Genomic DNA, 19,322 nt, shown 5'->3' on the forward strand with positions numbered 1-19,322 from the left:
AGGATATCAATCTACAAAATGGGGTTAATAATAGTCCCCACTTCCCAGAGTTGTTACGAAGATCAAATGAAATAATGTTTACAAAGTGCTTAGCACAGTGCCTGACACATAGTAAGAGCTACATAAATACCAACTATTCTTGTCGTTGGCATTATTATTATTTCAGAATGGCCAGCTCTTTAATATTTCTTGCCCTCAGGATAGAAGTCACATTAAGCAAATTCTATCTGGCTCCAGAAATAGGTCTACTGCTTTCTTTTTCTACTTTTTATTCCAAACATACTTTTAAAAATTATTTTTATTAAAAAAATAAAAAAAAACATATTTTTATTGTTTTTAGGATTTTTTTCATAACCCTTTCTTATTCTATATTGAGTTTTATTGTGGGCCTTTGCCCCGCCTTTTTCTTTCCTTCTTAGTTCTGCTGCTCTTTTCTTGTTTTGTACATGTTCTAATAAAATATGACCTCATCAGTGACCCCCTTGTGCAACCACATTGGTCTCTTTTGATATCTAGTTTTTTTCTGGTGGGGGGGAAGCAATCTCCTGCGCTTGACCACCCATCTCCTATCTTTGCATGTTTGCACAAGCCAACCCCCATTGCCTGGAGTGTACTCCGCCATCATCTCTGTCCATCTTTTAGAGTTCTCATCTTCCTTTAAGGGTCAACTCAGGTGCCATCTCTTCCATTAAGCCTTCTCTGATATATCACTAATGTTATCTTCCTTCTCCTACTTCTTTGCATTTACTTATTTGTATACATGCTGTATCCACCTTCCTCTTCTACAGCACCAGCCAAATGTAAGTTCCTTTGGGACAGGGACTATTTGATTTTTGTCTTAATACTCTCAAAACTCTGCACAGTGTCTTTCTCACAGATGAATTTAAGAAAAATGTTGGTGGTATTTTGATCTTTGAACCAAGATTACTTAGCGAATCAATTGAATAATCCCAGACTAAAATCGAGTGTTCTTTCATTCTGCTACCCTGGACCACCCTCCTTTTCAAAGTAGATTAATCCATTTTGCTTTTGAACATCAGAGAAAGAATATTCTCTCTGTATGGTCTGTTTCTCAATAAAAGAACAAACATTTAAATGCAATGATTCATGAAGATAAGATTAGATGATATCATCTAAATTCTAGAGATCTTGGGAAAAGCAGAGAGAGAACAAAATATCCAGCCAATTTTCAATTGGCTGTGATTTGGTCGATGACTGTGGTATAGGATTTACTCTCCACTGCTGTCCAGGCAGATCCTTACCACCAACAAAAGCTTGAGCCAAAAGGGTAAATACTGAGGAGTGAATACGTGAACATATCTGTACGTGCTTGTCCTACTCTATTCTGAAAACAGATGTAAATGATAGCTGAATTATCCATTGTTTTTAATTATCTATGCCTCTTTCCCCTCTATTCGAACAACTTATTCTCAGCTGGCTTTGTATAGGGATAGCATTAGACAATGCCATCATTTTCTCTTCACAGTTTGCCTGATAGGGGTATAATGAGAACAGAGCTTACGCACTCATGCAAATGAACACTGTTTAGAGCAATCACTTAAAAAAATACATGGAAATGTGTTCTGTGACACAGAACATACTTTTTGGTATTTTTCGGTCCAGTGATCAAATAAAATTCCAATAGTTTATGCATATGAGAGTATGCTTCTGTGTTCATTGGTGATTTTTTTGCCATATTTTAATTTAAATGATGATTTAAATTTAGTTCTTTAAATGGGCATGTGCCAAACCTTATATTTTTAAGCCAAAATGAGGAATTTATGAGAATAAGTAGAGAACTGTTATGTCACAGGGAGATATAGGTTCTGTTCCAAATTAATCTGATAAAAAATGTTCTTTCCCTTCCAGTCTCCCAAGTCAGCATTTATTAGTGCTGCAAAAAAAGCAAGGTTGAAGTCCAATCCTGTTAAAGTGCGTTTCTCAGAGGAGGTCATCATCAATGGCCAGGTTTCGGTGAGTTTAAAATTCTCTTCTTCGTGAGGCAGAGATCTGTTAAGGTCATATATATGCCTGGAATAATCAGTCACTAATGGCCACTTGCTGATTATGTACTTAGGTCCATTTTTAATTACAATTTCTTCTACCCTGTTTTTTTAATGACTCCATACTAGATTGTAAACTCTTTGAGAGTGGGGGACCATATCTGTTGCTTCCCCCAGCATGGACACAAAGCCTTATACCAATAATATTTATTGAAGGAAGTAGTTACCAACTAGGCTAAATTCAATCAAAATGATTGGAGTATTCTCTATCTATTCCCGTAGTCTAGGATATAATCTACAAATCACTAAACCAGAAATAAAACAGAATACTTAAGTTCTTCATTCATGTTCTTGAACTAATATCAAACATACCAGTACTAATTATGTGTGTGCATACATACACACACAGGTACATTTTTCTTCATCCTTTTTGACTATTGAATTCCTATTCATCCTTTAAATCGCAGCTCAGATGCCACTTCCTACATGATTGCCCAATTAGCAATGATTTCCCCTGCCCCCTTCATGCTTCACATAGTCCTTTGTTTTGTACATACCTAATGTTCTTAGCGTATGATATTTTGTATAAAAGTTAAATACATATGTGTCTTATCCCAACTGGCCAATAACAGGTCCCAGCCCAAGCCTCACTTGCTCATAGTTTGGGTTTTGATGACTCAGAGTGAGTGTAAATAGCAATTGTTTCTGTTCTGGCCAGAGACTCTGAGGGTCTTCCTCTTCCAGATTGATTCTTTTGTGAAGGCAAATGAGGCCATCTTAATTCTTGCCTAGCCTTTAATGGGCTTTGCCTCAGTCAAACTGAGACCTGAGAAAGACCTTAGCTTAAAAAGGCCACGGTTTCCCACTCCATCTAGGACCATCGCAAGTCATCTTGACCTATGTCTTGCCATGTGGGACTCTGATGACTGGAGGAGACAGTGAGGCTGATGACTTTGCACAGCTCTGCCTCACTTAAATCCAATTTACTTGCAAATTAAAACATCACCTTCCTGATGTCATTGGTCTTCTTTGAGAAAGAAGGATAAACAACAACAATGTGAAACGACATGAGGGCAGGGACAGTATCTTAGGAGACAGTGTTGTATAGTGGATGGAGTGCCGAAATACAAGTTAGGAAGACCTAGGGTCATATGCTGCCCCTGTCACTTACAGGCTATATGACTATTAGCAAATCACTTTAAGTTTCAGTTTACTCATCTGTAAAATGGGGATAATAATAGTATAGCACCTACCTCTTATAGTTATCTTTTTTTTGTTTTTGCTTTTTGGCTAGGCAATGGGATTAAGTGACTACCCAAGGTCACACAGCTAATAAGTGTTATGTGTGCGAGGCTGGATTTGAACTCAGGTCCTCCTGAATCCAGGGCCGGTGCTCTACCTACTGTGCCACCTAGCTGCCCCTACCTCTTACAGTTATCTTGAGGCTCCACTGTTAGATATACAAGCTTTCAAATACCATATAAATGTCAATTATTATCATTATCATTTAAACTATGTCTCCCCCAGCACCTAGCACAAGGCTCTGCACACAGTCAATGCTTATATCTGTTGAATGAATGAATTAATGAATGAATGTGATGTTTCATTTAATATCCTACAAAAAATAACAGGCTATTTTGAATTTTTTTAAAAACTAACAACAAATATATTCAAATTTTTGTCCCTTTGTAGTTTATTTTGGTTGTAAAACCACACCAAAATTGTGATTATGCGAGCCACTTTTCCAAATTGTTCCATATTTCATTTACTTCGAGGGTCAATGAGTTCATTCATATGGATAATATTACCACCATTATGGATCAAAACTCCTTCACTTCTTAATAGATCTGGTTTCATAAGTTGCTTTGGTCAGAAATCTTCAGAGGATCATAGGGTCATAGATTTAAATCCTGGAAGGAATCTTAGAGACTATCTAAAATCTTGTATGATGACTAGTTGTTTACATGTTATCTTCCCCTTTAGAATGTATGCTCCTTAAAAATCAGGAACAGTGTGTTTTTCCTTTCATTACATCCCCAGCATTTAGCAAAGTGTCTGGCACATACTAAACACTTAAATGCTTTTTGACTGATGCAGTCCCTTCATTCTTCAGATGAGGGAACTGAAACACAGATAATTTAGGTTGCCTGCCCAAGATCAAATATTTCAAATCTTGCCTGTCTGAGGCAGTATTTGAACCTAGGTCTACTTGACTCCCAAGTCCAGTGCCCTAAGAACCCTGCCACACCAAAAAGTCGTCCCTGGCCTAACATCATGAGCAAAATAAATGATATGAACCTAGCTCATCTGATTCCAAATGCATCACCCTTTCCATCATTCAGCCATCATTGGGTGACCAACCTTGTGGTGATAAGCCTTTCTTAAGGGCAGTAGGTAGTGCCAGGCCTGGAATCAGGAAGACTCATCTCCCTGAGTTCAAATCTGGCCTCAGACACTTACTAGCTCTGTGACCCTGGGCAAGTCACTTAACCCTGTTTGCCTCAGTTTCCTTATCTACACAATGAGCTGGAGAAGGAAATGGCTAACCACTCTAGTATCTTTACCAAGAAAATCCCAAATAGGGAAACAGAGAGTCAGACATAATTAAAAAAACTGAACAAAACAACTTTCTAAACTTAGCTAGACTGGTCTTCATATGATGTGTTTTTCTCCCCATGCCCATAGTTAAAGTCATTCCAGCTTGGTAGAATCTTCCAGATAATGTGCTGCTGGCAAGGATTTGCTCGTTATTGGCTATAGAATATCCATCAGGGCTGGCTCTTCATGAAACATTGAAGCAGACAAATTCTGCCTTTGCTGCCATCTACCTCAAGCCAGCCCCTTAACCTCAGCTTGTCGCTTCACCTATCCTGCCTCTTGCTCTCATAGTGCTCAGAGTGTCAACTCATTTACCAAATACCCTAATCTGGGGAGTTTTAACCTTCTTTGTGTCATGAAAACTTCTTGGAAGTCTAGTGAAGACTGTGGGTCCTTTCTCAAAATAATATTTTTAAATGGAGAAATTAAAATTCTTAGGATTCCAAAAAAGCTTTTTATATTGACATAGGATACTTTAAATTTTAAAAAGAAAACCCAAGTTGATGGTCCCCAAGTTATGACCCCCTACAATAATCTATGCAATGCATTTTAAGTCTATTTCAGGAGAAAATATCCAACCACTCCAGCCTTCCTCCTGGGCTATAGTTCTTAGGGAAAAAAGCAGATTTCTTGCTTTGCCCAAGACAGAAGAGCCTGATGCTAAACAAGCAAATATCTTGTGCATCTGTACAGAGGAAATTATTCCAGAGGCTGCTTTGACAGACAGTGTCAGGCAGTTCTAGGAAATAACAAGGCTTATTGGAGATGGTTCTTTCTCTGAGACCCAGGGCCAGCTGCTGATTGCCTCCAGCAGTCCTAAGTAGCTTCCCTCTTATAATTGTGGAATTAATGTCATGGGATGCAGGTTGATAGGTTCATCCACACCTATGTCTTTGTCCCCCCTTATTCATCTCTATAATCCAACCTCCTTCTTCTATTTAAATATAAGCTAGTTCACCAAATTCGTTAGTACTTGGCTCCAAGCCCGTAAAATCCAGTCGGTATTCAGTCCATCAGACTCGTAAGTGAAGAACACAGTTCAATATAGTGATTCACTGAGCTCTTTCAAGTGTAGCTTATTTATATTTTGTCCTTTTCCACTCCCCCCAAATGTCAATATTTCCACTCAAAGAGAGAGAATTTAAAAGGGTAAATTTCTGTAGTTCACTACTTGGCATCTATCACACCCTGGTGTCATTTTCTATGTTCTTTCTAAACGTGAAATGTTGATTGGGGATTTCAAAGGATTCTAGATGTAGGGCTGGCAGTCTGACTCTCTTATTTTACAGTAAAAGACATTGAAGCCTAGAAAGGGTCATTAACTTACCCAAAGTCACACAGGGCAGAGCTAGGATTAGAAACCAGCTCCTCTAAATGCAGATCCATCATTCTTCACTGTACCATATTGCTGCCTTCATACGTTTGGCAGCTCGATGGCTCAGCGTATAGAATGCTGGACAGGGAATCAGAAAGATCTGAGTTCAAACCCTTATTAGTTGTACAACCCTGGATAAGTCACTTAATCTCTATCTGCTTCACTTTCAGGATCTCTAAAATGTGGATAAATTAAAGCACCTACCTGGCAAGGTTGTTGTGAGGATAAAATGTGATAATATTTGTAAAATTCCCTGTAAACTTTAAAGCTCAATATAAATGCTACCTAATGGTATAATCTGTTACTATGTTAGAAACTGAAAAAACCAGTCACTTTATGCTTTCCCTTCCTGTAGTATATTCAAAGGATATCCTATACTAGTTCTTTTTTTAATGCAGAAAATAAAGTTTTTAATTATCTTTAATATTGTTATTTGGAACCACTGAGGTAGAAACATGATAATATTTACTGAACTTCAATTTGTCAAAGATAATCTAAATTGCTTAGCACTGTTAAATTAAATGTTGTTAATATTTGATGCTAAATATTGTCACTTAAAATCAAAACAATTATATTTATACAATTGGGATTTTATAATAATGTATCCAAACCCCAAAACATGTGATGAATTTTGCTTTGGAGTAATTTCTTTTGTCTGTAACAGACCAGTCATTTATGGCTTGAGACCTAGAATTCCTAGTACAACTAAACCTTTACCTTACTTTCGGTCAGCCTGGTAGGTTGCAATATCCTCAAACCTTTAATATTGGTCTTTCTGGTACCTCCATTTCCTATTACAAGCAAGCCTTTGCAGTCTTAGAGAGTAGTCTCAAAAGATAGGCTCAGAATTATAGTATTGTCAGAATTTGAGATATGAAATCATAACAGACTGATTACCTGTTTGAAGCATCCAGACTTCAGAATAGTACCCAGACTTCAGCTATAGATATGCAAGATTCCCTAAGGAAAAAATGTGTGGGACATCCCCTCTTAATACTCTCTCTACCTAGAACTAGAGATATACACACTGAACCCACTGATGGGAAAACCCATAGACCCAAGACTACTGTAGTAGCACTTCTCTTTCTCCCTTAGTATTCAGTTACTCCCTGTCCACAAAATTATCAGGGCTGGTCTAAGGAACACCTACAAACATCATGTTGCTCTTTGCTACTTAAATATGTCATATATTGCTTAAATGTCAGCTCAGAGATCTCTCAGTTATTCAGGAGTAACATCTCCACAGCATGCAGAGTTATATGAAAACTACCCTAAGCTTGGATAGAAGTGAGGTTAATGTTGATCAGTTATAATCCTAGCCTGGAAAGAATAATGGTGTATCATCCTGCAATAGCATCTGTAGCAGCTCACTTCCCACTCACTTTAGTTCAGCTGCATTGCCTTCCCTGCTGAGCTAACAGCAGGGATGACCAGAATACAATAGATTGTAGTTTTGGCTTTGTCAAGTGACTGCCCATAGGAAAATTGTGGGGTTTTATCCATTGTACTACTTTTACTATGGAACAACTGTTTAATTGCTCAGAATAGAAAGATACTAATTTGGTTGACTTGCTTCTTTCCACAGGAAACAGTAAAGGACAATTCACTTCTTTTCATGCCAAATGTTCTGAAGGTCTACTTAGAAAATGGGCAAACCAAGTCATTCCGTTTTGACTGCAGCACTTCAATAAAGGTAAACCTACTTGCCACAAGTTAATGAGGCATACTACATAGCTTCAACAGTAAGTCTGTTGAGGCACCTCATCTTTGTCTGTTCTTAGTTGATTGCCTTCATGTCAAATGTGAGTGCTTAAAAACTAATTAGGTTCTGCCCTATTTTGTGCCTATAAAAAAAAGATCATTATGTGGTGTTGGTGAAGTGAAAACGGGGGCAGTAATCTTCATGTAACTTCAGATTAATTAAAATTGCCTACATGTCACTAAGATGACTTGGTATACTGCCAAACGCCAGCATGATTTGTCAGCAAAGTCAGAAGCCAAGTAGATTAAGAAGTTAGCCTATTAATTGAATATCAACTACCTTATCAACCAGCAAAATAGAGGTATGGGGTGATCTGGTGCTAGGCTGCTTCTTCTGTCCACATGGTTCAGTTTTCATTTCTTAAAACCCATTTTAAAAAAATCAAACAAAAATAACCCATTTCATGGAAATGATGGATAAGTCTATAACAAGGTTTATCTTAGGTTAAGGAATAACTTTAAATTTAAATGACATATTTATAAGAGGCAATGTAGAGTAGTAGAGAGAGGACTTATGGCTTAGAGTCAGGAAAACCGGGGTTCAAGATGCCCCCCTCACATGTTAGCTATGTGACCAATGATTAAATCACTCTCAGTATCACAGACAACTTTGTAGAGCTGAATATGAACTAATAATAGTAACCACTGGCATTTATATAGCACTTTAGTAATTACAAAGTGGCACCTAGGTGGCACAGTGGATAGAGCACCAAGCCTAGAGTCTTGAACCTGAATTCAAATCAGGCCTCAGACACTTACTAGCTGTGTGACCCTGGACAAGTCACTTAATCCTGTTTGCTTCATTTCCTCATCTGTAAAATGAGCCGGAGAAGGAGGCAGCAAACCATTTCAGTATCTTTGCCAAGAAAACCCCAAACAGAGTCATGAAGTGTCTGAAATGACTGAAAACAACAAAAGGATTACAAAGTGCTTTGTATATATCCCATTTGATCTTCACAAGAGGCAGAGGCTTTTACTATCCCCATTTTACAGATGAAGAAGCTAAGGTGGAGAGAGTGACAAATGACTTGCCCAGGAGTACACGGCCAGTAAGCATCTCAGGCAGGATTCAAATTCAGGTCACCCTGATTCCCTATCCAAAACTTCCTGCCCTGCACCACCTAGCTGCCTCCTACTCACAGCTCCGTCTGTGGAGACTGTTCCTGCTCCAGGACTTCCCTGAACCAATGAACTCACATTTGCATACACACCTATGTAACATTTTACAGAAAGCTTTCACATATGTTATCTTATAGAATCCTAGAACCTATGATTTAGATCATAGCTGTACAGCTGAAAGGGACATCAGAGTTCATCTAGTCCAACCCCCACATTTTACAGATGAGGAAACTAAGGCCAATGGAGGTTAAGTGACTTGCCCAAGATCACACAACAAGCACCAGGAGTGAGATTTTGATCCAATCAATCTCCATTTGACAGCAAAGAGGCTAAATCCTTTATCCAAGTTCAGAGAGCTCACGGGTAGTGTGACTAGCTCTCAGGTCTTCTGACATCTGGTCTGCTGTCCATCCCACCCCTCAAGGAAGCTTTAAAAATACCATCCATCCCACCCCTCAAGGAAGCTTTAAAAATAATCTATTTATGCCAAAATCACTGGAAATGTTCAGACCGTAGTTACTGTGGCAAAGGAAGTGATGTTTCCTTATTTGCACTCAAAAGAAATGCATATGGCTTCTCTGTTCTTTTTTTTTTTTTTTGAACAAAAATGTTTTTGGATTTTGATTACTCCCTAATGCTCCATCATCTCAGGGCAGATTTTCTTCATCTGGAGCCATAAAAAGGATTTCAGAATAATAAAAAGTACCTGGTGATAACTGAAAACACTAGAAGGAAAAGGACCTGCATTTATTTTTGAATTCTCTGAAAGGTCAGGCTGCCCCTCCCTCCCCACCCCTAACACACACACATACACACACACTCTTCTGTTTATGTTTTATGTGAATAACTTACTTGAACTACAGCACAAGTTGTTGAATTAATAATTGTGGATGTGGCATAAGGAAACATTTTATAAAAACCACTATCTACGTTTACATTGTCTATTATCTCTCTGTTTGCAAATGGCTTACTTTAAATTGCCATTAAGCATCTGGTCATTTGACAGGTATTAGAGCTGACAGGAGAAAATTGATGCCAATAGTTTTTACTTCTTCTTGAATCATTTCAAAAGAAACATTTGCATCCCTTATGGGGGATTATTAATTTGTAACAAGTTCCAAATGAAGAGTCCATTTTTCCTCCCCTCCTGGCCACCTCCTGGCCATTGGGGAAGAAAGATTAAATCATGAGAAACGCTTTATGAATGACGAATTTGTCTTCCACTAGGCTATGGCTCCTTTTAAAAGCATTTGGTTTTATTTTCTGTACATCAAACTTAACCAGTCAATACCCTCTCTTTAGGAACTTCAATAGACTTCCCCTAAGCAGTAAGCTCCATGAGGAAAGGAAATAGGTTTTTAGCTAAAATTTGTATCTCACCCCTTGCCCCATGCCCAGCACAGTGGTCTTCCCATAGTAAATTCTTTGTTCTTTTTTTTTTTGTTTTGTTTTTGTGAGGCAATGAGGGAAAGTGACTTGCCCAGGGTCACACAGCTAGTAAGCATCAAGTGTCTGAGGCCAGATTTGAACTCAGTCTTCAGGAAGACCTGACTGAATTCTTAATGAATGTTTGCTAAATTGAATTAGTTGAACTCCTTAAGATGGAGAGGAAGGCTTCAATGATTTTATAATATAAATAAATATAAACTTAAAAGATGCTTTCACTGTGCATTATCTTGTATCTTACCTGATAGAAACCCAAATGATTTCAGATTACAAATAACTCAAATGATGTTGATTTCCCAAGTGTTGTAGATGGTTGTGAGGAGGCTGGGGGAAGGGTAAATACTCTAAAAAACAAGATTTTTTTTTTCTAAAATAAGTTATAGCCTTCATTTTTAAATTGCAATTTAACAGTATCCTGGCTCACAGTAGGGTAGGTGTAAATAGAAATAGTATAACTTTATTATTTCTCTTACACTTTATAATGATAGTTTCCCAAGATTCCTCACTCCAGATTCACAATAGGGAATAGCTATTGATACTAATTTGTTAATATCATCCCTGGTGGAACAGAATGATACCCTATAATATGTACTTTAGCACACACAACAACTAGAAAAACTCAATTTAGCTTTTTTTTCCCGCTATGGGCCCTGAGTTCACTTTAAGAATAGAACAAACATAGTCAGGAAGGGTGGCACACACCTGTAATCCCTGCCCCTGGGCGGAGGCTGATGCTGGCAGATAACTTGAGCCAGACAGTTCTGAGCTACAGTTGGCTTAGCCAATCAGTTGTCCAAACTAAGTTTGACGCCAATATGGTGAGTCATCTGGAGATGAGGTGGAGAAAGGACAAGTGAACCTGCCCAAGTCAAAAAATGGAGCAAGTCAGAGCCATCTAAACCTTTATGCAGATGAGATAAGGCACCTTTATACACCTAGCCCAGGCAAGATAGGTAGACGCAATCTCAAAAAAAAAAAAGAAAGAATGGAACACACACACATCTTGAACACAGGAGACAATAACTGTTGGATTAAACTGAAAGACTCTTCCTATTAGACTCAGTCTAAGCAAAAGCATTATTCAGAGTAATTTGGGGCTCTGCATTTTAAAGGGGTATGAAGAAATTGGAGAGGGCCAAAAGAAGAACAATAAAAAGAGTCAAAGGATTGGACAATGAAACCTCTGAGGAAATGTTAAATACCTAAGGAGGATTTATCTTGGAGAAGAGAAGATTAAGGAGTAACACGATACTTTTTAAGTACATAAAAAAGTAAAGAAGGGAGACCTGTCATAAACTGTTTTAAGAAAAGAAAAAAAGCCCTCCCTGACAGGAAATATTGTCAGACCCTAGAATCCATGTGTGTTTATCGAATACCCTTCATGGGAGATTTTTAAGAATAGCAAAGCCTGTTTCAAGGCTGGTTTAAATGTATTCCTCCTTGGGCTAGACTAGAAAATCTGTTATAATCCTTTCTGATAATGTGATTCACGTCAGCAATCTACAATCCCATTCTATAGAGATTTGTCTAGTAACCTCACTAGTCCTCAATAATGGAAAAAGTCTTGTGACGTGTGGGGGACAGGGAGGGAGAGGTGAACACATTTCTTGTTGCCATAACTCCATCTGTTAAGACTCAGAAGTATCTACTAGGTCTGTATCCCAAAGAGATCATAAAAAAGGAAAACAGACTCACGTGTTCAAAAAATATTTATAGCAGCTCTTGTTGTGGTGGCAAAGAATTGGAAATTTAGGGGATGCCCATCAATTGGGGAATGGCTGAGCAAGTTGGGGTATATGAATGTAATGGAATACTGTTGTGCTATAAAAAATCATTAGCAGGCAGATTTCAGAAAAACCTGAAAAGACTTACGTGAACTGATGTTAAGTGAAGTGAGCAGAACTAGGAGAACATTGTTCACAGTAACAGCAACATTGTGCAATGATCAACTATGAATGACTTAGCTCTTTTCAGCAATACAATGATCCGAGACAATTCCAAAAGACTCATGATGGAAAATGCTATCCACATCCAGAGAAAGACTGATGGAGTCTAAATATGAATTGAAGCATACTATTTTCACTTTATTTTTTTCATAGTTTTTTTTTCTTTTCATTCTGTTTCTTCTTTCACAACATGACTAATGTGGAAATGTTTTGCATCATTTCACATATATGGCCTATATCAAGTTGCTTGTTGTCTTAGGGAGGAGAGAAAAGAGGGAAGGAGGAAGGAAAATTGGAATTCAAAATCTTATAAAGAAATTAATGTTAGAAACTGTCTTTACATGTAATTAAAAAAATAAAATACCATTTTAAAAAATAAAAAAAATTCTAAAAAAAAAAAACTCAGAAGTATCACCAGCATCAAATCTCAGATTCATCTAAATAGAACTTAGAAATCTATAGCCTAAATTAGAAAAGCATTTAGGTCACATTAGGCTCATTGAGGGTGTTGCCACGGTTTTGATAACATCTTGTAACTGTTTCCTTAATAAGGATGTCATCTTAACTCTTCAAGAAAAGCTTTCTATCAAGTGTATTGAACACTTTTCCCTGATGCTGGAACAGAGGACGGAAGGAGCTGTAACCAGACTTCTCTTGCTACATGAACAGGAGACTCTTACTCAGGTCTGTGAAATAATATGCTCAAGTAGTCACTAGTCATTAGTGATATATATAGGGATTGGCCAGTTTCTGTATTATCCATCTCTCAGATGACTTAAATTAATTAGCTGTTCTACACACTGAAAGAAACACAAATTACTGGGCTCCATAAGTGATTACCCACTTCAGGATATTTCCTTTTTAGTCAATTTTTCATAAGATGTCCATTTGTCTAATAAACAATTGTTTTTGAAGGCTTCTATGGCTATTCATTGGCAACATGTCTCTGAAAAAGCTATATTTGTACTGCTGTGTTTACCTTGCTTGGAAAATTGTTCTTTTGGAGTCTTTAAAAAAAGAAGAAAAGAGGTTTCTGATATTATTTAAATGAGGCTGTGATTGTATCAAATGGTATTCCATTCTGTGTAGCAAACTAAGAATATTTTTAAAAACTTGAAATTCCTGCCTCAATTCTGCCCACTCTGCATATGTGAGGCTGCCATGAGCCCCAGCTTGCTTATCACCAACATGTCATCACCATCTGTTTGCTGATAAGACAAATAGTCCTGTTACCTGCTCCATTCGACCATAAACTCTGTATCCACTCTTCTAGTGAGGACAACTAAGATGACTCCAATGATCACATTGACTCAGGGTGGAAGATTGAGGGAGACACTTTCTAGTGGCCACTCTTGGACATAAGGCCAAGTTGGGCAGCCCAGAGTTGGAAGAAAAATGGGATAGAGATGACAAAAAAGGAGGCCTTTATACATGTTGCATAGGTGTTTTGTATATCAAATAATTAAAAGCTAGCATTCATTTAACTGCCATATATCAGTCCCCTATAGATCTCTGCTTCACTGAAATAGGCCAACCATACTGGGATGGGCTTATTATGCATTGCTATTTAGATTGATCTGTATGCTCATAGACTTTCCACATTTATATGCTATTCTTGATGCCTGCATATAGATGTAGATGTACCCCCCAAATACATTCAATCCCTCTTGCAGTTCTCTTACCCTTGGAAACAAATGCATCTGTTTATGCTTCAGCAGTAGTGAATAACCAATGATTTACTAAATCCCCCATGTGAAATGTCAACTGCTACAATGTGAAGCTAATAAAACCAGCACTGTGCTTAATAAAAAACTGTCTCTCAACCACTTGATGTCTCTAGTTGATAACCTTCAGAACAGGCTAGCCCATAACCTATAAAGGAAATCTTTATGCTAATTTGAATAAGCAAAAGAGTTTGTAAAATCATTCCTAAAGCTAGATGGTGCTAATTTTTTTTAATTGCAGCAGTTTGTGTCTGATGTTTATATCTTTGCATCTGAAATGGTAGAATGAAAAGAGAAAGTTGCTAATCTTTTCCTGCCTGAGAAAGACCTTTGGGATCCAGAGCCATGATAGAATTCCTATTTCAAGGCATATTTCCTCTGACAGTATTTTTGTAACATAATGACCACAAATAAAGCACTTACATGCTTTGTAATGAATACATGTGAAAAAATATATTCAAAATATTTTGCAGCGTGACAATAGACCTTAAAATTCAAGCACTAGAAGGATCATTTGGAGATCACTTAGCTTGACACTGTCATTCTATAGATAAGGAAACCCAAAGGGGTGAAATGACCTGTCTAGAGAACAAGTGGGACAACCAGGATTTGAACTTAGGTCTTGTTATTTAACAGGCCCCATTCAACTAAACCATATGTAGCACCAAGTAACACAAAATCTTTTCCAAACATTAAGTTGGATGAAGACTGTCAGGTGATTCTTAAGCAAATGTGTTTAATTAAATAATTAATACACATCTGATTTAATATCAGTCTGACATTTAGACAATTCAAACTGTTTGATGTGTGTTTGTGCCTTACGAAATGTGTTGTATGTTAAACAGAGTATTTACTGAGATTTTCAGTGGAAAAGTGCTTTCAGCCAGACTGTAGTCTTCTTGCAGTTACCTTCTTCTAATGAATTCAAAACATGGTCAAATGGTCAAATTATACTAATTAATTTCTAAAATCTAATCCTTATCACTTCTGAAAAGTGGGGTGGGGCACGTAGAGAAGGAAACCGTTGTTATTACTCTCACTTCTCTTTTCAACAGTTCATTCTGTGGCAATGATTTGAAAGGTGCCTTAAGAAGATTTTCATTGGTCAGTTCTTTTTTTTTCTGCCATTCCTAGAAAAAGGAAACAAGGAGAACGGTCACTATGAGACTGGCAGCAATTCAAAGATGAAAAAATCTTAGTTGCAGAAATTATTGGCCATGGGACATAACAACAAGTCAGTGACAGAACTGGCTTATTCTTGGCGAGACAAAAGCATATGATTTATGTTTTTACCATCATGAAAAGTTCAGAAGTGAATATGGACTTTATTAGCTCAAGGTGGGGTAGAAGATGAAAAAGAAAAAAAGGGGCAAGGTTGTAGATCAATTCTACAATCAAGGATAATAATTGTAACTGGCAATTAGGGGAAGCTAGGGATACTATGGATACAGCCCTGACCTTTCATGGTCAGTGTTACAAAGGGCAAACAGGACTTCTGAAAAAATATCCCTTAATATCATGGTCAGAGATGGAATAAGGGATGGATGCATCATTGTTTTGACCTAGCATTGAATTCCTTATTATCTCTTATGAACCCCAGTGTACTATTCCACCCATTAGATAAGTCTTCCCAATCCAATCTATAATGTGGCCTTGAAAAACACATAAATATTCTGCTGTGGACCACTTAGACCTTCCACTATCTCGACAAGGTAAATATCAGAGTATCAAGTAAGAGACAGGGAATTAGGAAGAAGAATGGATCTGAAGGTGAGAAAAAGCAAGATAATGGAGATAGTTATGAGTTTTTAAAGTTCACAAATTTTCAGAAATAAAAATAATCAATTGTAAAAATTTTGCAGATTGAGAAATATTTGCCAATAACTAGCAATTGGAAAAAAAATGAAACAGACCATTCTGTAATTTGTTTTTAATTTAAATTTTGTTTTGTCATGTTTCATTAGGCTCTTAAGTTTGTTGTTTTCACTAAGAATGAATTGGTTAGCAAAATGCTTTGTCTTTTAGTTGGCTTTCAAGATCTTTTAAACTATTTGGAAAGTTAAACATATCATTCAGATGGCCTCAAATCATAGAACTTGAAACTAATTGAAAAATATGAACCTTAAATTTTTATATAGGTACCAAAACCTGAAAGCAAGCCTAGCTTCTTTTGAAGTGTCTTTCCTTGCCCTTAGATAGGATTCCAATAGATAGTGGGCATGGAGGAATACACTTGATTCCCTTCCTAACTGTTTATCCTAAGGGATACATACCTCAGGAAGAAGATTCAGTTGCAATGTGAATACTTAAAGGAAAACAAGAGAATGGATTTGCTTCTAACATTAAAAGATTTTTGTGTTATTGATTCAATGTCTTAGGTGACACAGAGACCCAGCTCCCATAAGATGAGATGTCTTTTCCGAATTAGCTTTGTCCCAAAAGATCCCATTGACCTTTTAAGAAGAGATCCAGTTGCTTTTGAGTATCTATATGTGCAGGTATGTGAAAAGTATGACCAGTTTGTTATTCTAGTGCTATGCATGTATCTTTTTTATGTTCTTACATTGAAGAACTTCTTTCCTCTTTTCTCACCTCATGCAACCTCAAATGCATTATTCAATAAATTCAATAAACATTTACCAAGCACCTAATATATGTCAGGCACTGTGCCCAGTGCTAGAGATACAAATAAGAAAATGAAAGACAGTCCCTGCCCTTAAGGAGCTTACAATCTAATGGGGGAAGAGAATACACAAAAGGAAGCTGGGAAAGGGAGAGGACACACTGGGGGCATCTTGTTCTGTGGAGTTCAAACCAAGCAGAGCTGGAGATGAAAAGTAGAACAAATTTGTTCTATAAAGTTTGGATTCACTCAAAAGGCCACACTTGAAAACCTGAAGGACCACATGTGGCCTCAAGGTTCCTCACCCCTGATGTACACCATTCATGGAGTCTCTTTTTCAGAAAAGAATTTACATTCTTCTGCACCAGCTTCTCATTATATATCATTTGAACGTAAAGTTTTATTCAGTTATACATTAGTATAACTGGCTATCCCCTATACCTGGAACACTTCCCCTTCAAGTCCCATCTAAAATCCCACCTTCTGTAAGAAGACTTTCTCAGTCCTATTTAATCTTAGTGCCTTCTCTCTGAGACTATCCCAATTTATTTCCTATATATCTTGTTTGTACATGTTTGCATGTTTTCTCCCCGACCCTCACCCCCATGGTAAGTGCCTTGAGGGTAGGATCTCTTTTTGAGGGTAGGACTTTTTTTGTATCTCCAATGCTTAGCACAATGCCTGGCCCATAGTAGGTGCTTAATAAATGCTAACTAACTGATTGAGTAGCACCCCACCTCTCTGGTAATTTCATGCTTGGAGCTGTTAAGTATCCATAACAACTGCCACCTTGAAAGTAACCAGAAAAGCCTATGGGTGAGAACTAGTGATAGAAATAGCAGAGAAAACCTGAAGACTGGGAACTATAGAAGCTATGAAGTCAACTACCTAAGGAAAGGAATGTTGTCATTGGCTGCTGATGGTTGTGACTGACAACACCTCACCAATCAGAAAGGAGAAAGGACAGAAAAAAAGAAGAGAGAAGACAAAAAAGTAAAAGGACAAATTAAGCCTCCTTCCTTCAGTAAACCATTCAAAGCAACACTTTATATACAGTGCTAAAGGAGAAACTGATATTTAATATTAAGGATCCAGAGTCATCAAGAAAAGATTAAATTATATTCAGTGTCCTCAATTTACTAGGGCAAGGAAGCCTTAATATTTTAAAAAGATTTCCCTTTTTTAATCCAGTTAAAATAAAGTTTTTGGCAAGTGAAAAGGTACCTTCTGGATTTTTTAGTGACTTTCCTTGTCCAGAATACCTTTTCACTGGACATGCCAGATAACCAGGAGTCACCTTGTAATGATTTTAAGCAGAATATTATTCTCTGCTGAGAATACTATTTTATTAGAATTTACCCATACTAAAGCATAGACCAGGAGCCTAGATGGTAATAATATTCTAGTTTAGTAATATTATTCTAGTTTATAGAATTATTCTAGTAATAATATTCTAGTTTAAGTGACCAGCCACTACTTCAAGAACAGAAGCCAAGTGTAAAACAAGAAATAAAGGCCAGTATGGCAGTAGTATGACTGCCAGGCCTGGAGCCAAGAAGACTCATTTTTGTGAGTTTAAATACAGCCTCCAATACTTACTAGCTATGTGACCCTGGGCAAGTCTTCAATTTTAACCCTGCTTGCCTCAGTTTCCTCATCTGTAAAATGAGCTGGAGAAGGAAATGACAAACCACTCCAGTATCTTTGCCAAGAGACCCCCAAATGGGGTCACAAAGAGTCAGACATGACTGAAATAAATGAACATCTGTATGTGTGTGGGGGGGGTGGGGTGGGTGGGTGGGTGTGTATATGGGTGTGTATGACAGAACCCTCCACAACCAATGAATAACTTCATAATTTCTATAGTCTTCAGGTTTTCTCTGTTATTTCCAACATTAGTTCTTACTCATAGGCTTTTTCTAGTTATTTTCAGGTTGAGAATGAGTTGTTATTGGTGTGCATTAGATAGATGTTGGACTTCGGTCATCATATACGCATGCCAATGTCTAATCTTATAAGCAGAAATAGCCTTTGGATGTGAGAAGCTAAAACAAAGGAATCCTACTTCTTAATTTCTTGATAGTGGTATATGGATGACGTATTATATGTATGTATGTATATATATATAACATATATTATTTCTTATGTAATATATAATTTATATTTCTTATATAATATATTTATGTACATATTTCTAATTATGATATATTTATCTCCATGATTATAATTATATTTATATGTGTGTTGATTTATGCTTATTATTATACATAATATATTTATTTTATTTATATTTATCATATGATATGTAATGTATATGTCATCCATATACCACCATCAAGAAACAAAGAGAGGGACAGTTAGGTGGCACAGTGGATAGAGACCGGCCCTGGAGTCAGGAGGAACTAAGTTCAAAACCAGCCATAAACACATAACACTCACTAGCTCTGTGATTCTGGGAAAGTCACTTAATCCCATTTGCCTCACCAAAAAAAAACAAAGAAATGAAGAGGTAGGATTTCTTTGCCTCCATCTCTTCACATCCAGAGCCTGCCTGCTTATATGTGATTAGAAATAGATTGGCATATATGGTGACAGAAGTACATCATCTATCTCATGCACACCAATAGCAGCTTATTCTCAATCCAGTGACTTATTTATTTAACTGATGGTTGGAGTTCTTATCAGAAGCTCCAAATGCATTAGAAATTCATCCAGGGAACAGAGGAG

General features: G+C 37.2%; 1 protein-coding gene across 1 annotated transcript in view; it reads left to right on the forward strand.

Annotated features, from left to right (window-relative positions):
* Positions 1-19,322, forward strand: part of FRMPD4 (FERM and PDZ domain containing 4) — a 279,887-nt gene that overhangs the window by 227,168 nt on the left and 33,397 nt on the right. Inside the window, exons 6-9 of the mRNA XM_027835294.1 lie at positions 1,870-1,974; positions 7,562-7,669; positions 12,801-12,932; positions 16,351-16,470. Coding sequence (XP_027691095.1) covers positions 1,870-1,974; positions 7,562-7,669; positions 12,801-12,932; positions 16,351-16,470 — 465 coding nt within the window. The remainder of the gene's footprint in view (positions 1-1,869; positions 1,975-7,561; positions 7,670-12,800; positions 12,933-16,350; positions 16,471-19,322) is intronic.

This window comes from Vombatus ursinus, unplaced genomic scaffold (assembly GCF_900497805.2).
Source record: "Vombatus ursinus unplaced genomic scaffold, bare-nosed wombat genome assembly UNPS02014814.1, whole genome shotgun sequence".
NCBI classification, from domain to species: Eukaryota; Metazoa; Chordata; class Mammalia; order Diprotodontia; family Vombatidae; genus Vombatus; species Vombatus ursinus.